This window comes from Uranotaenia lowii, chromosome 2 (genome assembly GCF_029784155.1).
Source record: "Uranotaenia lowii strain MFRU-FL chromosome 2, ASM2978415v1, whole genome shotgun sequence".
Lineage (NCBI taxonomy): Eukaryota > Metazoa > Arthropoda > Insecta > Diptera > Culicidae > Uranotaenia > Uranotaenia lowii.
In genome coordinates this window covers 270517017-270539203 of record NC_073692.1, presented here as the reverse complement: position 1 = coordinate 270539203, position 22187 = coordinate 270517017, and the positions used below count along the sequence as shown (strand labels likewise).

The 22187-nt window shown below is 39.9% G+C and overlaps 4 protein-coding genes across 5 annotated transcripts; 2 read left to right on the top strand and 2 right to left on the bottom strand.

The window, feature by feature from the left end:
- Positions 1-2512: 2512 nt before the first annotated feature.
- LOC129741009 (methyltransferase-like protein 22) lies at positions 2513-18691 on the bottom strand. Of its 2 annotated transcripts, XM_055732703.1 has the most exons (6): positions 18542-18691; positions 18112-18415; positions 17777-18001; positions 7024-7209; positions 6773-6952; positions 2513-2821 (listed from the first exon to the last, which is right to left on the bottom strand). In XM_055732703.1, exons 2-6 carry the CDS (start codon positions 18185-18187, stop codon positions 2529-2531), a joined length of 960 nt encoding a protein of 319 aa, XP_055588678.1. In that variant the 5' UTR covers positions 18188-18415; positions 18542-18691; the 3' UTR covers positions 2513-2528. The 2 variants fall into 2 exon arrangements, with proteins under 2 accessions (XP_055588678.1, XP_055588677.1); XM_055732702.1 differs by having other exon boundaries at positions 18112-18543.
- LOC129741013 (craniofacial development protein 2-like) lies at positions 6271-15373 on the top strand. The gene is made up of 2 exons (XM_055732710.1): positions 6271-8134; positions 14899-15373. The coding sequence occupies exons 1-2, from the start codon at positions 7673-7675 to the stop codon at positions 15181-15183; spliced, it is 747 nt and encodes a 248-aa protein (XP_055588685.1). The 5' UTR covers positions 6271-7672; the 3' UTR covers positions 15184-15373.
- On the top strand, positions 17591-20543 carry LOC129741012 (uncharacterized). Its single transcript, XM_055732709.1, has 2 exons — positions 17591-19478; positions 19540-20543. Exons 1-2 carry the CDS (start codon positions 19200-19202, stop codon positions 20143-20145), a joined length of 885 nt encoding a protein of 294 aa, XP_055588684.1. The 5' UTR covers positions 17591-19199; the 3' UTR covers positions 20146-20543.
- Positions 20226-22113, bottom strand: LOC129741007 (zinc finger protein 260-like). Its single transcript, XM_055732699.1, has 3 exons — positions 21795-22113; positions 20573-21671; positions 20226-20510 (listed from the first exon to the last, which is right to left on the bottom strand). The coding sequence occupies exons 1-3, from the start codon at positions 22096-22098 to the stop codon at positions 20366-20368; spliced, it is 1548 nt and encodes a 515-aa protein (XP_055588674.1). The 5' UTR covers positions 22099-22113; the 3' UTR covers positions 20226-20365.
- Between the last annotated feature and the right edge of the window lie 74 nt (positions 22114-22187).

Below are 22187 nucleotides of genomic sequence, written 5' to 3'. Positions count from 1 at the left end.
CCGGAAAAAGAAAAAGTCAGAAGTCATTGTGCTATCGGGGAACCAGCTCGTGTCCGGGAACAAGCTCACGCCCAAAGGTCATAAAAAGGCAAACTGATTCAGGTAAACCTGAGTAAAAGCTCTATTGAGCAATTAAAATAATTCCCTCTCGTTATTAGTTTCGCTTTCCGGGGCCAACATCGATTCCGGGAAAAAATACGGCGCATAAGCAGTGTCAGATAAAGTGGAGGTCCGCAAAAAGAGGTCGAGAAATCGTAAGTGCTCCATGCTGTCGTGTTCCCAGAAGAGTGAAAAGGCAAATACTAAACTAGAGTAGATGTTTATTAAAGCAAGTGCGACAACTGAATTAATGAGTTTTCACACAGGGGGTGGTATTTATACCAGCAGGTACTCGTAGCGCGATAATAGAATGCTGTGGCATTCTAGTGGCTGCTGATTGGTCGTGTGGTCGTGGCCTACCACACATGCTAAATTGGCCATTGTTGACCATAAATTTCCTGTTCCGCAGGACCCCTTTTTTATCTCCCGCGAATACTGCTTCGTAAGAGCCGGGTAAGATGGTCGTTCGTTCCGAGGAATCACCCCCAGGTAGCTACACGTGACAAAAGAACATCTTGGCCACCCTCCGGCTTTTGTCATAGCATTGGCACTCTCTCATCATCACGTACGCTCGGGACACGTAGGTGAATCCATTCGACGACGGATTCAGCGGAGACGGAAGGAGTAGCGGCGAGGCTGTAGAAAGCGAACCGAAAAGAAAGCTATCGAATTGCGTCGTCTGTCGCCGATGGATTTCGTCCACTAATCGGTTCGGAATCCAGCAACCGGTGCAGCTTCTGTATTTGCCATGTGCCTCCCGCTGCAGGGCAGCAACCAGGCTTGGCAAAACTCATCGTCATGAGGCGTGAAGCTGTGACTGTGAAGCCTCTTGGTCCGTCAAAATCAATTGACTGTTCCTTAACGACCAGTCACTTCGTTTGCCAGTCATTCAACCCCCAGTCGTTTGAAGCTGAAAAAATTCCATAGTCAGCATTTACCAATCGCATTCGAACGAGTCGTCGACCGAGCTGAAGACGAAAAAGAAACGCATTTATTATTATTGTTACTCCTGCCAGCAAGCCGAAGACGACCGAAGACGAAAAAGAAACGCATTTATTATTATTGTTGCTCCTGCCAGCAAGCTCGTTTTCAGTTTTTTATTGCTATTGTTGCTCTCTGCCAGCAAGTCGTTCAATTAGTTGTACCTGCCGTCAGAAGCCGATCGAAGTGTGATGAGATTTACCAGTCACTCTCAGGAGAAATGTTGACCATGTGTAGGAGCTTCGCCAGTCGATGATGGAGAAATGTTGATTGTTGTCGTGCTTTATCCGTCATGCGAAAAGGGAGGCTCCGTCAATTGAGAACAGTGCCCGTCGTTTGATGAAACAAAACTAGTCGGGTCAAGCGTGACGGGCGAAATTTACCAACACTGGCAGCAACAAGCCACGAGAAGAAACGACGGTTTTCTCGACGTGTTTGCGGGAACTGGGAAGTGAGTACGGCGGAATTATGCACTCAAGAAACGGAGTGGGGGAACTCGGCCTTCTCGGAAGGGGGTTCCGGCATTATCGGTTGGCACATCGCTGCAAGACCCATTAGCGTTCGTCGCTCCTCGAATCGTCAACTTCTAGGAGCACAGCGAGGTTTCTCATCCAGCCATCAACCACATTCATCAGCACATCACGAAACCGGAAGGACATTTCCCACTGGATTTGCCTCATGATCGTTCTGGAAGGGCCCCACAGTGTTGCTAGGCATGACACGGTGTAGTGGACGTATGACAACAATCAAAAGTGCGTAAGTCGTTTCTTGCTTATTTTAGTGGGGGTAAAAATAAAAAAAAATGGGACAATATAAAACTAAATTATCAGTTTGCGACTCTATTCATTCGGGGCACCGAAAGCCAATTTTTTTTTGTTACAATGCATCAACAGGAAGTTTCGCACAATTGAATTTTATCAATTTTTTGAGAGTTTTAAATGATTTTAAGGTGAAACCGCGTTTATTAGGTGAAGTGCAATTGCTTACATCCGGAATGGCCGTTTACTCGATTTTTTTACATTTGTCAGTTTCGCCCTTTTGAAACGTTACGCTAGAAATGTTGCTCGGTCCATGGGAACTACCCAAAATCGAAATCTGTTGTTTAAGCTATTTTTAGGACAACCATTAATCAAACAATTTTAATTTATCAGCTTCAAAAACTTCAACGAAATTAGCAAGCATATTTTGTATGTGAGATCCATCTTGTTTCCAGAACGAATTTAAATAATAGACTACCACCGGGCTGAGGGATTTACTGGTTGTGCTAGACTTGGACTACCTACATGTTAGAAATTTACCTTTTCCTTAAAGCTATCAACCTTCATACAAGCCGTATCAAACAAAGAAATCATAAATATTTTTCACGGTAATGCAAGGTTGCAAATGACATTTCGGATAAAAACAATTTTACCGCTTGTGATATTTATCTATAACATTCTTAAACTTTATTAGTTTGAAATTTTGAGCAAAACAAGATCTTTCAATTTTTCATATTCAAAGTAACGGGGGAAATTCAACCCAACTTGCATCAGTTTCCAACGGTTAGAACCAAATCGAGCATTTCGTTTATGAAACACTCGAAGAAAATGTTCGTAGCTCGGTGCAACAGAATCCATATCTTCGATGGTAAAAACGTAGCGCTTCTCCAGGGCTATGTAGACTGTTTTTAGTTTCGGCAGTTCCAGCAATAGTCGTTCTAGTGTAACAACAAAGGCCTCAGTTATGGTGTCGTCGTAAATCACTGGAAAAATAGGTAACTATAAGCGGAATGGCACACAGCTTATTGAATATTGAAAGCAAGCTACTAGTGCACCGTGAGCAACCATTGGTTAGTGAAAATGATAACAACTCAAGCCTCAAGCAATCAAAATCCCATATTTTGTCTTGGATAGGCTGACCAAGGTTTTAAGAACCATTGCATGGAACATTGAGGAGGAATGAGGAAAATATCTCTTTAAAAAATGCTTAGAGCACCTGTATCCGTGGTCCAAACAGCCGGTTTAGACCCAAATTTCGACCCGAGCAACCGCACTGGTGATCTATTATACCAGTTTCAACCCAACTTTTTTTAGAGCTGGTATAAGGATTGATCCAAAACTGATGAGATTTGGATCCAATTTGACGCAGTTCTAAGAGCACCTGTATCCGTGGTCCAAACTGCCGGTTTAGACCCAAATTTCGACCCGAGCAACCGCATTGGTGATCCATTATACCAGTTTCAACTCAACTTTTTTTAGAGCTGGTATAAGGATTGATCCAAAACTGATGCGATTTGGATCCAATTTGACGCAGTTCTAAACCGTTTGACAGTTGATGGAACACGAGTGCAGTTGTCAGTATTTTCATTGGATCGGATCTAATTTCTTTGGTTCAATTCTTGTATAAATTAGACCCAAGAATAGACCACGAATACAGATGCCCTAAACCGTTTGACAGTTAAAGGAACACGAGTGCAGTTGTCAGTATTTTCATTGGATCGGATCTAATTTCTTTGGTTCAATTCTTGTATAAATTAGACCCAAGAATAGACCACGAATACAGATGCCCTTATAATTGAATATTATGTTGATGTTAACAATCATACACGGAAAATAATAAAAAGGTAAAATTTACCGAGTTAGCAAAGGTGAACGCTCATGAAAGCCAAAAAGGTAACTTCTAACTCTTCGAGGTGAAACTCACCTCACAGCGAGGTAAATTTACCTGAATCGAAGTTGGAAAAAAGGTACAATTCACCGAGAAAAAAGATGAATCCAAAAAAGGTAAATCTTACCTCGTAGCGAGGTGAAGTTCACCTGAATTGAGCTCAATAAAAAAGTATAATTCACCTAGAAAAAAAAGGTAAATCCAAATAAGGTAAAACTTACTACGTAGCGAGGTGAAATTGACCTGGATTGAGCTAAACAAAACGGTACAATTCATCTAACAAAAGTAACTATTTGCCGAATCCGCGTTTATTGAGGTTAAGCTGTTTTGTCGTTCAAAAGGGAAGTTATGTTTCGTGCCAATATGAGAAAATCGGAACAGAATGGTAAGTTTTTTCTTAGATATCATTTAGTTGTGCTGGTTATCGTCTTTATACTATGCTTTTGTTTCAGATCGGCCCAGCTTCGAGGTATATTTCACGTCATCCTCCAGATATAATTTCGGAAAAGCCGGATCTGACTGGATTAGTCGGCATTATGGCGCGGAAGAACGTGAAGCTGAATTTACCTCAATAATTTTTTTAAACACGGTGATACATTACAAAAATAAATATAATGAATAGACCCTATTTATTTCAAATAAATATAAATATTTGAATGAATTTTGTTTTCATTTTTTTTTTTAAGAAACCAACCAAACCAAATAGCATTTACCTTTTAAATCAGTGAATGGGAAAACGGTATTATTTACTATTTTTCTAGGTGAATGCGAAAATGGTAAAATTTACCTTTTTGCCAGGTGAATTGAAAAAAGGTAATATTTACCTTTTTGCTAGGTGAATGAAAAAAAGGTAAAATTTACCTCGAAAGAGGGGTGGAAAAAAATCACCTCGCAAAAAGGTATATTTTACCTTTTGATTATTTTCCGTGTACCGCCTAAAAGTAGGGGAGAGTGGGGTAACGTGGGCCTTGGGGAAACGTGGGTCACTTTTAATATCTCAGATGTGTGTTGATATAAAAATCTCAATCCAACTGCCATTGTTGTTGCTTTGCGTAAGCATATTTTTCTGTATGTTGTTGACTTAAATACGTACCATATGCTTCTTTTATTCATCAAGTTTTAAAAAGTTGAAAAAATAACTAACATAAATAAAAAAGCTCCCGGCAATTGCATCGCTGGGGAACCTGAAGTTCATTGCAAAAATATGCTCAAACGCTTACATTCTTAGTTTTGTCATGATCTTTCACGTGGAAAAAGAATTTTTGTTGAAACATTAATAAGTCACACAAACGCAAACAATTTGAAAATCATAGCTTGTGGGGAATCGTGGGCCACACATCTTAAACCGCCTATATTTTTATGTTTTTATACACATTCAGTACTTAAATACGCTTTTCTTACCTGTAAAGTTTTCTTATGCTAAATGAAGAGCTTTTAAAAATATTTTTTCCATCCTATATAAGCAATTTTTCCAAGCCAGGTTTTTGAATTTATTCTATCATACACAACTCCCTAATCATTTGAAATTGCTTTACAACAGCGAAATGAATTTTTAAATTACAGTTATGGGTCAACTGATAAAGTTTAAATGTTATTTGGTCAATTTGTAATTGGTGGCCCAGGATTCCCCACCATTTTTCCAAATTTCAAAAAAATGCCTTTTTTTAAACACTCAGAATTTGGGAAAAATAACATATTGAAAATTTATAAAAATTGCCTAATGATACTTTAAAAATGTAGAAAACCATACCATTTTTTATTTTCATTTTATGTTTTATAGCAAAGAAGTTATGAAACAAAGAAAAAAAGTGGCCCATGGTTCCCCACTCTCCCATACTGATAAGTGTTTTGTGTGTAGAAAAATTGAAATTTTAAATTTAATTATTGGAATCCAACATAAAATAGACAGGACAATACGCTCTTACTAAAGCACAATAAGATTGACCATTTTGATCCCTGATAAAGGTGTTATACGACACCGAAACGTAGGATTAAAATAAATTTTTGTAAGAAACTGGACTGATTTGCCGTTTATAAATTCATTAACTATTATGTACTAAAGCATCGGGATGAATCAAATAAAAAAATGAAAATCGCAGAAAAAAATATGTGCTATGCAACAATGTAGGTTCTACATATAGTAACTAGTGAACCTCCATATAAGAAAAGTGACATCTGATCCCTCTTAAAATAAAATATCTGGCGACATCGCCGAAAGCTTGAAAAAAAAAACTTAAGCACTGTGGCTCAACGTTCAAGTTCTAAAGTGAACGCTCAATAAATCCAACAAAACAATATTGAATTTGATGCCCAGTGAATCGCGATAAACGGTACGAATGACTTGAATTTTGTTAACAAACATATACATAGCTATCTAACTACGAACACGAACCCCCAGAGCAGTGAAAAAAATTGCTACTCATCATAAATTTATATGACTATAGCTTTAAAATTATTTGCTTGAACTACAATAACAATCACAATATTCTCCTTGGTTGAGTTGTTAATTAGAAAGTTAAAAAGCTCCACGGCAAGAGCTCGGATCGATTGGAAACGATTTTAGTATCGATTGGAATTTTGTGTTCCAGACGTCGCTTCTCTAATAGAATAGTTTTTTTTTTGGCGTTTAAATAGCTCGGGGAGCTGACGCTGGAAATGAAAATTAGAGATAGTTTTTGGAGAAGGAAATTTTAAAGTTTAGAGTAGGCAGCGTAGAATAGTAAGCGATCATGAGACGTTAGTTAGACCATCATGCACTTCATTATATCCATTCCGGCTGGATATGGACAGAATGCAGATCAAGATAACAAACCAACCCCTCCTGATACCAGTTGGAGGAAGGACAAGGGTGGGTTCGAGACTGGCCTCTACTTACTGCCCAAGCATTTCGTCGGCAACTTATGGGATTCGAACCCAAAAGTTTTTCTTGCCGATACCGGGAATCTAACCCAGTACGCCTGGGTTACCAGACTCGCGCCAGCCCATCCACTAGACCACATCAACGCTTATGTAGATTCACTAATAGAATAGTTACACCAAAATTTACCATCAGCTGCTATGACAAAATCCACATCTTTGAGTTGATTTTTAAGCTTTTCGGGGTAATCGTCATAGTTGACCTTGAAATCGAGCTCGGTGACTTCGACCTTACAGGCAACACTTTTCAGATGCAGATTACGATTTACATTCAAGCGTATTAACTCTAGTATGCCACCGACATCGATATCTGTAATAACAACGATAAAATAAAAAAAAAACAATAACTTCTACTGTCATGGAGTACATAAGACCAATTACCTGTACATAGAACTTCCCTGGCGTACATGCTGGCCACTATACTGGTCAATCCTACTCCGGAACCTAGTTCGAGGATTTTTTTATTCTTGAACTTTTTTTCATTATGCAAAATATAATCTGCCAGAAGAAGTGCACCACGCCATATCTGTAATCCGACCAGATCCAGTTGAGTCGACTTTTGATGTTCTGCCAACGATAATAACTTCAATGTTTAAATGTCTACAATATGTAATTATTTTCCAAGATTGGTTAAAACACTATAGCTAAATGTGAACTCTTGTAAAATTTTTCTTCTAAATTATCCGCTTACAAATGAATATTTGCTTGTTTTTTACAATTTTGATATCCGTACTTGTTTTGTAATCGACTTCTATTTTCTCTGTATCTCATATAACCATGGCTGGTAAATGGTGGATAATGTGCAACACGAGACCCCATAGTGGTCATATCACCTCTTATTCACAACTCCTATCTCTACCTCTCCGTGGTACCGGCTGGGATGCGAGTAACCTAAGCGAAGATCGGGTACCCAACCCCGGTGGATGCTTTGGTCGCATGCAGACTGAGAAGGTGGCCGCACGCGTCTGTTCTCCAGGTCAGGGGCGGCTCAAACAGCGTCTGTCTCGCAGCGAGCGGCTGAATTTATGAAATGCGGCTCCCGCCAGCTAGGTCCAAGATGGCAGCCCCATCGCGGGATAGGGACTTTAGGCTAACAACCTACTGTTCCCGACTTGAAATTGTTACGGAATCCGAAAGAAATTACCGACCTGGAACTTTGGCGACGACTTTTAGCATGAAAACACGGACACGAATTGGAACTTGGAACGTTTTAACCCTTGCCCAACAAGGCAAACTGGAACAACTTGCTAGAGAGGCTAGCCGCCTCAAGCTTGAAATTCTGGGACTGAGCGAAATCCGTTGGCCTAATACTGGAGAACACAAGACACAATCCGGACAAGTCCTGCTTTACTCTGGCATACGAGGAGAACATGCTGCTCGGGAACGAGGAGTTGGTTTCCTGTTAAGCCCGCAGGCCTACGCGGCCCTCATTAGATGGGAACCAACAAACGAAAGAATAATCGTAACCAGATTCAGAACACGGGTTAGAAACCTTTTTTTTTTTTTTTTGTAAATTCTTTATTTGAAACGGCTCATACCTTTAGGCTTTAAGGAGCCAAACTCATTTTGGATTACAATTGTGTGCTTATATCTAGTTCACTTTTTGAAGAAAAGATAGAAGATAGAAAGGGAAATGTGAAAATAAAAAGAACTATAGACGAAGATCAATAGCTTTTAGGAAAAGATATATTTCGAACATGTAGTCCAAGTCTATCACAGCCAGCACATCTCTCACTGGAACATAGGGTGGTTTTCCTCGGGCCCTAAGGGAGTCTATGAAATTCGTTCTGGCGACAAGATGGTCCTCGCACGACCAAACAATATGCTCGATGTCATGGTAACCTTGGCCGCAAGCACATAGATTGCTGCCAGCAATATCAAAACGATAGAGTACCGCGTCTGAGGAATAATGATTCGACATGAGACGGGAAAATATACGAATAAAATCCCGACTCAAGTCCAATCTATTAAACCATGGTTTAAGGCTTACCTTTGGGATAATCGAGTGGAGCCACCGACCCAACTCATCCTCGTCCCATTTGCGCTGCCAGTTGACAAGAGAGTTTCTTCGAACCAAATAGTAAAATTCGCTGAAGACGATTTCACGTGGATACGTGTCGCCTTCCATCGCCCCCACCTTTGCCAGAGAGTCTGCCTTCTCATTGCCCATTATCGAGCAATGAGAGGGAACCCAAACAAAGGTAATGGTAAAGCGACGTTTTGATAAAGCACTCAAATTATTACGTATCTTCTCGAGGAAGTACGGCGAGTGCTTTCCCGGTTTTATCGAATGGATTGCTTCAACAGAGCTCAGACTATCCGTTACAATATAGCAGTGTTCCGAAAATCACTCAATTCTCATGAGAGACACTGAAACGTTTTCAACAGCGAAAACAAAACCTAAATTGTCAGTTGGTTTGTCTCCCAGCGGGGCAAAGATTGTGTTCGACAGCGCTACTCCGAGAATCAAAGAAATAAAATTTGAAAGAGAGACGTTTCTTCTCCAGTTGGAATTCTCAACCGAGTGAGGAGCTACCTGATTTTCAGTTTCTTCTTTCAGTCAATAACTTTTCTTGCTCAATCACTCACTCACTCACTTGTTTACTGATCGATGATCGAATGCTGTCTGCCTGATACATCTTGCTTTGTTGTTGCTGTTGTTGGGGAGGACCAAAATAGCCATTCAAACACGCAGGCAGGATGTATGAACATATGTATCTGCCGCTTTTCCAGAAAGTACGCAGGCAGTATGAACCGATGCAAGGCCGCATTGATTGAGTTTGAGTGAGTGAGTGAGTGGATTTTCGAATTGGATCTTGTATCAGTAAGTGTCTCAATCACTTCTGATACAACAGGTAGTGAGCTTGAGAGATCGACTTAGATGCGAATCCGCTCTCGCTTTTGAATCTTGTTTGCATTGACTTCGCATTGTCGCTCTGCCGATTCTCTAGGGAACAACAGGCAGCAGCAATCGGCTTTGAATGTTTCGAACTAGAAACCAATCATGAGCGTTTTTTCCGAGTGATTTTCGGAACACTGCAATATAGTAGTGTTCTGCTGGCCGTGAAGCGACACTGTCCAAAGCCCAATGAATAGCTGCTAACTCCGCTACATATACAGAGCATGGTGACTGAAGACTGTGAGAGGCGCTATATATTTCGTTGAACACTCCAAATCCTGTTGTTTCCTCTATAAGTGATCCATCGGTAAAGTACATTTTATCAGCATCGACGTGTCTATATTCAGCTTCGAAAATTCTTGGAATCAGAAGAGGACGATGCGAGACCGGAATTCCACGAATTTCCTGCTGCATAGACAAATCAAACTGGACAGAAGAATGATCGTAGTCTGGGCTACAAACACGAGTTGGAGAATACGAAGAAGGGTTTACCTGTATTGACATGAGGACATGGTATATAGACATAAATCTAGTTTGAAGATTTTGCTCAAGTAACCATTCAAAATTCACAATCACCAATGGGTTCATGACCTCACACCTGATGAGGAACCGGAGTGATAGTAAATTGAATCGATCTTTAAGAGGAAGTATTCCTGCCAAAACTTCGAGACTCATTTTTTTTTTTTTTTTGTTTCGATTATAGTCGTTTTACCATCGTTATGGCATTCGCGACTTTATCAACGTTGCAGTTGGCGGATCGTTATTGAAAAACTTATCCGGTACAACTGTGTTCGATGTTTACTCTTGGGCTCGAACTCGCGGACATCGGCTCAGGAGACAATTCGAGACTCATGTTATGCGTTGAGGGCATACAGCCCAGAGCAATGCGGAGACAACGGTATTGGATACGCTCAAGTTTGATAAGGTGAGATTTGGCAGCTGACTGGAAACAGAAGCTACCATATTCCATCACTGAGAGAATGGTTGTTCGATACAATTTTAAAAGATCTTCTGGATGGGCTCCCCACCAGGTGCCAGTGATTGATCGGAGAAAATTGATTCTTTGTTGGCATTTTCCTTTCAGGTACTCAATGTGGGCTCTCCAAGTACACTTGGAATCAAACCAAACCCCAAGATACTTAAAACACCTCGATTGAGTGATCGTCCTGCCTAGGAGTTGAAGCCTAGGTTGAGCAGGTCTACGTTTCTTAGTGAAAACAACCATTTCCGTTTTCTGTGGAGAAAACTCAATCTCAAGCCCCAAAGCCCAGGAAGACAATCTGTCTAAAGTATCTTGTAAAGGTCTGTGCAGATGAGACTCAGTATTACCTGTTACAGATACTACGCCATCATCTGCAAGTTGTCTTAGAGTGCAGCCTTCAGAGAGACAACTGTCGATGTCACTTACGTAAAAGTTGTACAAAAGTGGACTCAAACATGAACCCTGTGGGAGGCCCATGTAGGAGGTTCTTCTAATTGCAATATCTCCGTGAGCAAAGTTCAGATGTTTCTCACAAAGCAAGCTGTATAAGATGTTGTTCAACAAAGGAGGCAGACCCCGGGAGTGCAACTTGTCTGACAAAACCTCTATTGAGACTGCATCAAAAGCTCCCTTTATGTCTAGAAACACTGAAGCCATTTGCTCACGGTTTGCGTACGCCATTTGTATCTCTGAAGACAGCAAAGCAAGACAATCGTTTGTTCCTTTGCCCCTTCGAAACCCAAATTGAGTATCTGAAAGGAGACCATTTGTTTCCATCCATTTATCCAATCGGAACAAAATCATTTTCTCCATCAATTTCCGAATACAAGACAACATCGCTATTGGACGGTACGAGTTGGGGTCAGACGCTGGTTTTCCGGGCTTTTGGATAGCAATGACTCTAACTTGTCTCCACTCTTGGGGAACAATGTTGTGCTCCAAGAATTGATTAAATAAATTTAACAAGCGAAATTTTGCGTCATCCGGAAGGTTTTTCAACAAGTTAAACTTGATTTTATCAATTCCCGGAGCTGAATTGTTGCAAGAGAGGAGAGCAAGTGAGAATTCAACCATCGAAAAGCTGGAATCCAGATCGCACCTGTCTAGGGACACATTCCGGACAATTTTTTGGTTCGGTGTGGAATCGGGACAGACTTTCCGTGCAAAGTTGAATATCCATCTATGTGAATGTTCCTCACTTTCATTTGTTGAAGATCGATTACGCATGTTTCGTGCTACTTTCCACAAGGTATTCAAGGAAGTTTCTCGTGATAAACCCTCCACGAATGTACGCCAATGTGCCAGTTTTTTCCCTTTAATCAATTTTTTGAATTGATTTTCAAGGGTTAGATATGTCTGAAAATGATCGAGGGTTCCATGTTTTCTAAAATCTTTGAATGCTTTTGATTTGTCCTTATAAAGCTTGGAACACTGGTTGTCCCACCATGGATTAGGAGGCCTTCGACGTACAGATGAATCTGGGATGGGTTTCGTTTGAGCACAAACTGCACTATCATGAATCAAACAAGCGAGAAAGTTATACTCTTCCAAAGGAGGTAAAACATTCATAGAATTGATGGTTGTTGTAATCGTGTCCGCATATTTTTTCCAATCGATGTGTCTTGTAAGGTCATATGCCATATTTGTTTGATTTGAAGTGCTGGCCCCATTGGTGATTGTAATTTTGATTGGTAAGTGGTCACTACCATTGGGATCAGGGATTACCTTCCACTGGCAATCCAATGATAGTGAATTTGAGCAGAGTGAGAGGTCAATTGCACTTTGTCTTGCAGGAGGTTTAGGCACCCGTGTTTTTTCACCCGTGTTCAAAATTGTTAAATTGAAACTGTCACAAATGTCATAAATAAGAGTAGAACGACTATCGTCAGTTTGTTCTCCCCAGACAGTTCCATGTGAATTAAAGTCACCCAGGATCAACCTTGGCTCAGGGAGCACTGAGCATAGGTCCTCTAGGTGACTTCGATCCACTGCAACTCTATGAGGCCAGTACAAACTGACAACGCATAAGTCCTTACCTCTTATAGTTGTATGACATGCAACAGCTTCAATTCCTCCTGATAAAGGGAGGTGGATTCTATAAAAGGAGTGGCGCTTATTGATCCCCAAAAGCACCCCTCCACAAGAATCGTTGCGATCCAAACGGATAATATTAAAATCGTGGAAAGTGATGTTTGATTGAGAAGAAAGCCATGTTTCAGAAAGGGCAAAAATATCGCAACTAGTTTCATGAATAAGAAATTTGAACGGATCCAGTTTAGGAATGAGACTACGACAATTCCACTGTAAAACAGTGATATCTCCGACCTCTGGGCATAAATTAGCCATCGAGAGAGATAAACACTGAAATGAGGGGCCAAGTTTGCATCAATTGCTTTAAAAATGTCTTTACTATAGGAAGCATTGAGATTACAATGCCTCTTATGGATTCTGATACGTTGAAAAACGAAAAAACCCCATTCAGAATATCCGACAGCTTGAAAAGTCCAGGTTGGGAGGTTGATTCTGGTGAAACTACGTTGGGGTTGAAGCTACTAGAAGTTCCCGCTACTTCGGGTTTATACTGAGGTGTAATATTCATTTGGAATCCAGGAGGAGATGGTTTTTCTTTCTGTACAGTTGGCGCTTTTTGTCTTTCGACGACTGGAGGGTTCAACGTGACTATTTTTTTGGGGATTCTGGTGTTCTTAGGAGCTGGTTTTGGACGTTTCCGGGAATTAGCAGTAAACACAACTGGAAGTTCTTCGTCGGCTGTGTCCGTGTCTACATTGTCAACTGGCAATACAGCAAAAATATTACTCGAATGAGTTTGGATCGGAGGCGCCGCGCCTTTTAAAATGGCGGCATAAGACCGCCTTGACCGTTCCTTTAAAGAGCGCTTTTGGTTATCCCAGCGACTCTTAAATGCCTCACACGAAGAGATTTCATGAGGTGAGCCCCCGCAATAGACACATTTCTGTTCTATTGCTGAGCACGCTCCATCCCCATGATTCTCCCCGCATTTGGGGCACCGCGGCTTGTTGCAGCAGTGCGACGCAGTGTGCCCCAACTTAATGCAATTTTTGCAATCCATTGGGCGAGGCACAAAGAGTCGCACGGGTAATCTTAAAACTCCGTCAATCAAAACGTAGTGAGGGAGGGCGGTACCCGCAAAGGTCACACGAAATGAGGCCGAAGGGGAGTACTTTTTAACTCCATTCACGACGGTGGCAGTTTGGAGTTGGCGACAATCCAAGATATCGACCGAAGTCGAATCAAGGCTCCTAAACTTACCAACGCCGTTGGATTTAACGTACTCCGCCTGTAGGCTCATTTCAGTGATCACGCCCTCGATCTCTACGTTTCGAGACGGGATATAGACGTGATACTCTAGGTTTACGAATTTGCTGGCCACAATCTCATTTGCGGCTTTCCAGTTAGCCACAACAACGCGCAGCTTGTTCGGACGCAGTTTCGTAACACTGGTTACAGAGGGCCACCTCGCCAGATCTTTGGTGATCTGAACCACATTAAGCTGTTTACCGTTCGCTTTGGGCCGGATGAAAACCACCCATGGCCCAGAGGAAGATGAGCCCTCTGTATATTGTCGGAGCCGGGTGACTCTACTCTCAACTGGGGATGAATCGACATTGTCATCCATCCGAGAACGATTTGCATCTGAAGGACCAGCATTCGCCGAATCCTCCAGATGCTCCTCATCTTCATAGATGACATCCGCATCATCCCCAGTTGGAGGGTATAATCCCCCGCCTTCGCTCATATTTCTCAACGGGAACACGAATGCCCTCCGTGTTCAAAATATAAGCGAAGCACAGAATTTTCGAAATATATATAAAGGGAAATATGATAGAAAAAGAGAAAGTGAAAAATGAAATAAAAAAGAACTTACAAATTATTTTAGCACTTTTTGGAATAATATTTCTTCCAGTGTATATGGACTGATCCAACCACGTGGTTCTGCGTTGATCCTCAAGGATGACGTCAACCGAAGAACCCAACCAAACGAGCGCTGGCCCCTCCTCGTTGGTTAAAGATGACCGCAACGTCTCGACTAGGTCTCGGACGAGAACGACCAATTCGATGATGATGATGATGATAATGAAGCACTTGGTTCGCCAAACAATGGCGGCGGACCTCGTGGCGATTGATCGACCCTTCTTTGAGCTGGGATTAATCTTCTTGACCTGATTTTGGCAGGAAACGAATGTCACGGAACAAAACACCGCTGTAACCGTCCGAACGGCACAAATACCCGGATTTACTGGACGAGATCACACTCACTTTTAATTCGCGAAAATCGGGACGTTTGAAAACGCGACTGTTTGATACGAGTGGTGCGATACGAATGGTTAGAAACCTTGTCCAGTGTTATGCGCCAACAAACGTTGCCGATTTGCAGGAGAAAGAGCAGTTTTACAGTCAACTGAACAGCGTGGTAGAGAGAATTCAAAAGGGTGACATTCAAATCCATTTGGGCGACTTCAACGCAAAGATTGGCTCCGACAATCAAGACCTTGAGCGCATCATGGGGCGCCATGGCCTAGGACAGATGAGCGAAAACGGAGAGCTGTTTGTAGAATTTTGTGGCAACAACAACATGGTGATCGGTGGATCGCTCTTTCCCCATCCCCCTTTATCATGACGAGCCATGGTACTCTCGGTAAAGTGTGTGGAAAAGGAGTAATGATTGGATGTCGGATGAAACTTGGAGGATGGTCGATGATCGGAGAAAGGCGAAAGTCGGAATTGAGTTAAACGAGCTTGTAGACGAGACAAGAGAACCTGGACAAACTTCCTAGCCGGAGAGGGAGAAAGAGTCGCGGCCAATGGAGATATCCTATTACTTTTTTTTTTTTTTTTTTTTTTTTACCTTGAAATTGCCCGCCACACTCCCCCACACCAAGAAACTCATTTGAGTCCCCTGGAAATGGACGCTTCTGTTCCCAGCATGTCGACAGCACAAAACCAATAACAAACGCGAACAAAACTCTACTCATGCTGGGAACCAATTTTTTTTTCATGTAAGCTAGATGCGAGAGAATGTACGAGAATAAATACTATATTAACGATAACATGTGAATCTCAGTGGAAAAATATCCTTTTAAGAGATTCACAGAACAAAACAAAAATTTACTAGATTATGATTAACTTAAAATAAGGCTATACTAACATTAAACTAAGGCTGTCTTAAAGTTAAATTAAAAAAAAAATAAGGTAAAAAAGAAAAAAAAGAAAATTACGATTACTGATATGATGTTTGATAGTTATCGAACATTAATTCCTTTGAGATAGTGTTTCAATTTGGATTTAAAGGCAAGTCGATTGTTTATATTTTTTAACTCATTAGGCAATGTGTTGTATTTCGTAGGCCCAATGAAGGAAATTCTACATTGACCAAGATTGGTTGTTGATATGCTTCGTTGAAGATGACGCGATTGACGAGTATTGTGCAGTCGTTCTCCGATTGTGAAATTTATGTTCCTATTCGTTGTGGAATGTATATTATCAAATACAAAAAGAAGGGTTTGCAAATCACACATTTTAAAAAGGGGTAAAATATTATGGGATATATTAGAATAAAGCTGGTTAGTTGGAAACAATATGGGAAGGCTAAATATAATTTTCAGGCAACGATTTTGCAATGTTTGAAGGCGTGTTAGTAGTGATATCGAGGCGCGTCCCCATAGCGCAATCAAGTAATTGAATAGAGAATGTATAAAGGCGTAATAAAATTTTAATAAAATGTGACGCGGTACAAATTGCTTAATCCGCCAGAGAATTCCACAAAGGGAAGAAATCTTACTCTCCAAATGCATGATATGATTTTTCCAAGATAAGGTTTCATCTATTAGAAGCCCAAGATATTTAAAATTTGTCACTTTCTCAATAACATTGTTAACGACTACTGGATCTCCGTGAGAAGGGACGATTTTTCGTGAAGAATGTATTATCATATATTTTGTTTTTGAGAAATTTAAGGTAAGCAAATGTGCATTAAAATATTTCAAGAGAACTTTAAGATCATCTTCAATTTGACTAACGATATGCAAGGGACTGTTTGCTGGATAAAAAAGTGCAGTGTCATCTGCAAAAAGCCTTGGAACACCATGTAGAGGAAGTTTTTGTACATCGTTCACATAAAGTAAGAAAAGCAAAGGGCCAATATTACTCCCTTGAGGGACTCCAGTGTCCATATCTCTTAGTGAACTATAAGTGCTACCAATAGAAACGTATTGTTTCCTACCTGTTAAGTAACTACGAATGACATCATTCGCAATTCCCCTAATCCCATAAAATTCAAGTTTACGCAACAGAATATCGTGGTTCAAGGTATCAAACGCCTTCTTCAGATCTAGAAACAAGGCTCCTACTAGTTTTTTCGAGTCAATATTTTCTATGATTGTGTCCATTAGTTCACAGGTTGCTATTAAGGTGCTAGACCCTGCTCTAAATCCATATTGTAGATTATAAATGAGGTTGTTCTCCTCCAAAAATTTATTGATTCTGTTGATTAACATTTTTTCGAACACTTTGTTAAAAACGCTTAAAGTGGAAATCGGACGGTAGTTATTGACGTCAAGGCTGTCTCCTGATTTGAATATAGGTACCACTCTTGCAATACGGTGGAGGAATTCAGTTTTCCAAAAGCCTTTTTCTTAAGGAATAAAGCTTCTTTAACAGCGATGTCCTTGAACACTATTTTGATCGGGGCCAGGCGATCAGCAATATTTTTTGAAGAATAAAGTCGTGTGATGTTTTCAAGCTGGTCCAATTTAAGGTCAAATCCAATGGTGTTACATATTTTGCTAACTAGTTCGCTTATATTTTCGTTATTGTAAGACGGAACTCCAAAAAACATAGCATTTTTAGAAATAGATTCTTTATTGATTTTATTCAGATTAGATTCCAACTTATTAACTTTATTCGTAAGAGATGATTGAGAATTTTTCAAATCGGATACTTCGCTTTTAAGGCTCTCATTCTGGACTTTCAACTCTTTGAAGTCGGTTTGAATTTCTTCAAACTTCGTCTCCCATTTTCTTCGGGAGACACTGAGACCGTCTCAGATTTCCAACAACAACAACAGACAACAAAGTTCGTCTCATAACAAAAATCGCAGTTCATGTTGCCTAGTGTGGACTAGGCTTTAAACAATGCGTTACGAAAAATTTGCGCGCCTATTTTCCCAGTTCAGCTAGTTTATCGTTTATCTGAAAAAAATAGCTCCTACCTACCGATTTGCACTAGGCCTTTCCGTTTTCGTTCGACCACGGCGTCTCCATCAGCGTCATAACTTATTGCCTTCACATCATTGGACGCACTCTTTGTTGATTCCACATTCACTTGGCTTGAAGCAGATTGCTCGCTACTATCAGAGTCAGATCCGTTGTTAATGGAATTTCTGGCACTGTCCCTTCTCGTCATTGCCGGATAGACGAATGTAAATTTAGATATGCTAGCTGAGAATGCGCAGGGGGAAGAAGATATGGAAAAAAATAACGCATCGTCGTTTTATGTTTCTGTTGGCTATGCTAAATTGGCAAATTAAATATCTCAAAATAGCACTTACTTCCACTATCTGTGTTGGTCGTTGCGAAATCGGTTTCGGCATAGAGCTCCGATGTCACTTCCAATCTTGTGGCCATCACAGAAGGAAGAATTCAACTCTCTGGAGACGTTAGTAGGTTGCTCGGAACAATGGTACTAGATCGTTCGTAACAGTTCACGTGTAAGTTCACTTAGAAGGTGCGTCGAGAAACCGGAAGTGAAATCTCTTCTCATGAAAAATTGGCAAACGGCACGATATATATATTTGACGAATGGTTTCTAGTTGTTATTTTTTGCAACCATCTGCTTACACTTGAACGGCGAGACTGAGCGGGTGAACAGCGTAATATGGAAGAATTAATGAATACCGTACAACAAAGAGAGGATGTCCGGTTGACTGTTTGAAAAAAATAGCAGTAAGCTATTTATAAACCTAGTAACTATATAATTACCTGTACAAAAAATGTTTTTATAAATAACTAATTGCTTATCTTTTATATAAAAATGAAGGCGTCTTATTTGTAACATCATCACGTAAATACGGACGGTCGGGACGGAGTTAAATTTGGTATCCAAGGGTTTTTCGGGTCAGAGATTTTTATAATACTTTCAAATATCTTACTTTTATGGAAGGGTGGCTCCCATATAAAATAAACTAAAAATTGGACACAACTCGAAATTTTTGAAGGGTATTTTCATAAAAATTGGTTCACGAGCACGAAGAAGTTAAGGACGTGTAGATAAAGTTAAACATTTATAACGATTTATTAGGTTAAAAATGAAAAAAAAAGTTTTCCAGGTCAGCTAGTTTTTTTAAAAATAATCTCAGGTTTTTTTCAATGAAAATACTCATAAAATGAATAAATCTAGGTAAACTTCTGAATGTTTATTTTTGAGCATCTGTTACATAAAAGAAGTTAAGCGTGTAAACTCATTCTTGGCTTGATGTTGAGCGAGTGAGTGTAAACGGAGATTACCTATTTATTTAAAATTCAACAGTATCATCGCGTAGCATTTTAACTGTTTTATAAATTTGAATAACTATAGTTAAGTTTTGCTTTTTATAATCAGCTGAAAATACATTAAAGGAACATTAGCTAATAATTAAAAATGAAAAGCGCCCAAGAGCTAGAATTGGAAATACCGTTACATTTGGACGTTGTGACTAGTGAATCCTGCTCGAGAATACTACAGGTAATAATCGAGAATCTGTTGTATCAGCGAAATCAAATTCCGTTCGCCTACGAGACGTTCAGAACTCTGATAACCAAAATGACAGATCAGGAATCACAAGATGACAACGAAACTATGAGTTGGAATAATTATCAACTGATAAAGCAGCGAGATTTAGCCAAAAAGTCCCTTCAGAACATTAAGGATGTTTTCACGGTAAACCTTTGCGTGGTTTTGGTTTAATTTATATTCACTAAACATGGTTCCCTTATTTTAGAATTCAACTCAATTAATAGAACAAGTACATCAAATTTTACAAATGAAATTCATATTTGGGTCAACCATCTACACTGCCAAGGAAATATTTACGATTAAAATGCCGAAGATTGATAGGAATCACTATCCTCAGCATCATCGCCAGAGATTGGAAGCAGCATTGAAAATTCTGGCCATGCAATTAACACTGTGCGAGAAATTGCAAGCCAACGGTAGCAGAATAACGGGTCCTACAAACGCATTTGTCATGGTGGGAATGTCGGGTGAACCAGGCTCCTGGGTCAGCTCTGAAGATGTCGAAAGGACTTGGCACCTTGTGGAAGACTATAAGTCACCGGTTAACTGTCGGAAGTATTTGATACAAATTAAAAACATTAGCACGGCAAACGATTCGCTATGCTGTAAGGAAATGAAAGTTTTCAGTGAGCAAATCGAACAATTGAGCTTGGAAGGCTCTGCTAAGAATAATTCCTTCCCAACGGATGACAATAATCAAGAAAATGGTGATGATGCACCGAAAGACAATCTGGTGTGGTATCAGCTTGATGGTTGTTTGAAAGGATACAAAGAATATGTAATAAAAGGAAAAACTATTTGGAATTCATGAAAATTTCAGTTTTCTTTTTCAAATAGGATAGGATAAATTCCAGGAAAAGTCTACAACATTTCGGGTTATTTATACCCAATATGTAAGTTTAAAGTAAAGGGTAAAATCAAATATAAAAAAAAGATAGAATACGGAAAATGTAAGAACGTTTCAAAACGATATGATATAGCAAATAAATGGACACTGTCATCAAAATAATGTAGCTAAAATACCTTATACGTCACATCTCAACGGCGTGTTTATCTCTTCGATGCTGGTCGAAACGTAGTTTATCACTAAATACCAACCGACAGTTAACGTCAGAATCACAGAAAAAGGTACTGTTTTGGTTTCCATGGGTCAATGCGTGGATCGATGCAAAATAGCTATAATATAGGTAACAAAATTGTTAATTATGGCAAAAGAACGTTCAAAAAGGCATACATACTCGAGGTTGAATGTTCTATCACACTCGTCACAGACAAAATTAGATGTAGGTCGATGAACTAAGCTATGAACTATGTAGGATTTCAAACTGTTAAATGGACCATCTTCACATTCTTGGCATTGACGAGGTCCGGTAGGAGCTTTTTTCATTTCGGAATCATGACAACGATTCAGGTGGTCGTAAAGATCACCAAATTCACCACGCCACTCGGTACAAACAGGACAAAAAGTAGTTCTTAATGAATCAATGTCATCGTGAGCATGAATTGGTGACTTTGCGCTGCTATTTTTGTTCAATCGACCTTTCAAACATCCTTTATTCACGTGTAGCGATGTGTGTCTGATTAGATTACGTTTACGCTTGAACGTTGCGTCGCAAATGTCACATCTGAAAGGTCTCAGATCCTTGTGTACCAAGAAATGTTCGTTTAAAACAGTTCTCGTTGGGAATTTTCTACCGCAGGTCTCACATTCAAATTTGCGTTCTAAATGCTGCATAGTTTGATGTTGCTGCATTTCATTTAAGCTGAAGTACGACTTTCCACAATAACTACACTCAAAGGATCGTCCAGAGTGTCGCCCTTCGTGAATTCTCAACGAACTACGATCGGTAAAAGACTTTGGGCAATGACTACACTTATAACTTTTAATATTAAAATGGATTCTTAAATGTTTTTTCAAAGTATTTCGTCCTCTGTACGTGTTTTTACAGAAAATGCATTCAAATAATGGAATTTTGCGATTGGCTCGATCCACGAATCCTACAGGATCTGTATTTAGTGCATTGTCCATTTGGCTTAAATCAGTGCTAGATACAGAATCCAAGCGACTTCTTGTGGGAAGATTCCTGTTTACTTCATCGGTGCTGCAAAGTTCTTCTGCTTCATCGCTTTCCATCAATAGAGAGTATTGATCATCGTGTGCTTCCTCTTCCAGTGCTTCAATTTTGAGAGGTTCCTCCGGCGACGTTTCATCTTGCGAAACCAAATTTTTTGAAACAACTGTGTGTTTAATACTGGATGAAGAACTTTCATTGCATTCATCGTCTACGAGTTTTTGGACATTCAAAAATTGCACCTGAACTTGAGTCGTTTTAACGGCTAATGGATTTGGATGAAATTTAAGAAAAAAAACGTTAAGGAAGATAAATTACACATACATAAAAATACAATCCTTGAAATTACCCTATAAATCAATTACTCCAATCACAATAAAAGACTTACCCAAGTCGGTTTGCAGATGCTGATTTTCAGTTAAATTTTCTGTCCTGATTCGTTCCAAGATTTCGTAACTTCGACTACAGACGGTTTCAAAATCTACAAACTGCTCGATGCATGCCAGACAAGTTGAGCAAATGTTATTCGGTAGACCATCATCCGCATCCACTTTCGTAAGGAGAACATCTACACATTTCGATAGCTGACTGTTCAACACATAATCGCCAGTGAAGATAGGGATACAATCGTTTTCCGAAATACAAAATCGACACAATTTATCGTACCGGTTTTTCACATTACGGCTGTCCATTGTTGTTTAGCAAATTAAAAAAAAGGCAGGTTAGCACGCTTATATAGAGGGAGGCGGAGTCTGCAGTAGTTTACACGTTCATAAAAAAC

Coding starts and splice junctions, on each gene's coding strand:
- LOC129741013 (XM_055732710.1), top strand. CDS start 7,673: ATGCGGCTCCCGCCAGCTAGGTCCAAGATGGCAGCCCCATCGCGGGAT. Junction 8,135..14,898: donor TCAGAACACGGGTTAGAAAC/CTTTTTTTTTTT, acceptor ATGGTTAGAAAC/CTTGTCCAGTGTTATGCGCC.
- LOC129741009 (XM_055732703.1), bottom strand. CDS start 18,187: ATGGCCACAAGATTGGAAGTGACATCGGAGCTCTATGCCGAAACCGAT. Junction 7,210..17,776: donor GAAAGGCCTAGTGCAAATCG/GTAGGTAGGAGC, acceptor TATCGTTGGCAG/AACATCAAAAGTCGACTCAA. Junction 2,822..6,772: donor TTTTGTCATAGCAGCTGATG/GTAAATTTTGGT, acceptor CTATTTTTCCAG/TGATTTACGACGACACCATA.
- LOC129741012 (XM_055732709.1), top strand. CDS start 19,200: ATGAAAAGCGCCCAAGAGCTAGAATTGGAAATACCGTTACATTTGGAC. Junction 19,479..19,539: donor ACATTAAGGATGTTTTCACG/GTAAACCTTTGC, acceptor CCCTTATTTTAG/AATTCAACTCAATTAATAGA.
- LOC129741007 (XM_055732699.1), bottom strand. CDS start 22,098: ATGGACAGCCGTAATGTGAAAAACCGGTACGATAAATTGTGTCGATTT. Junction 21,672..21,794: donor GCATCTGCAAACCGACTTGG/GTAAGTCTTTTA, acceptor CAAATCCATTAG/CCGTTAAAACGACTCAAGTT. Junction 20,511..20,572: donor GATAGAACATTCAACCTCGA/GTATGTATGCCT, acceptor CCTATATTATAG/CTATTTTGCATCGATCCACG.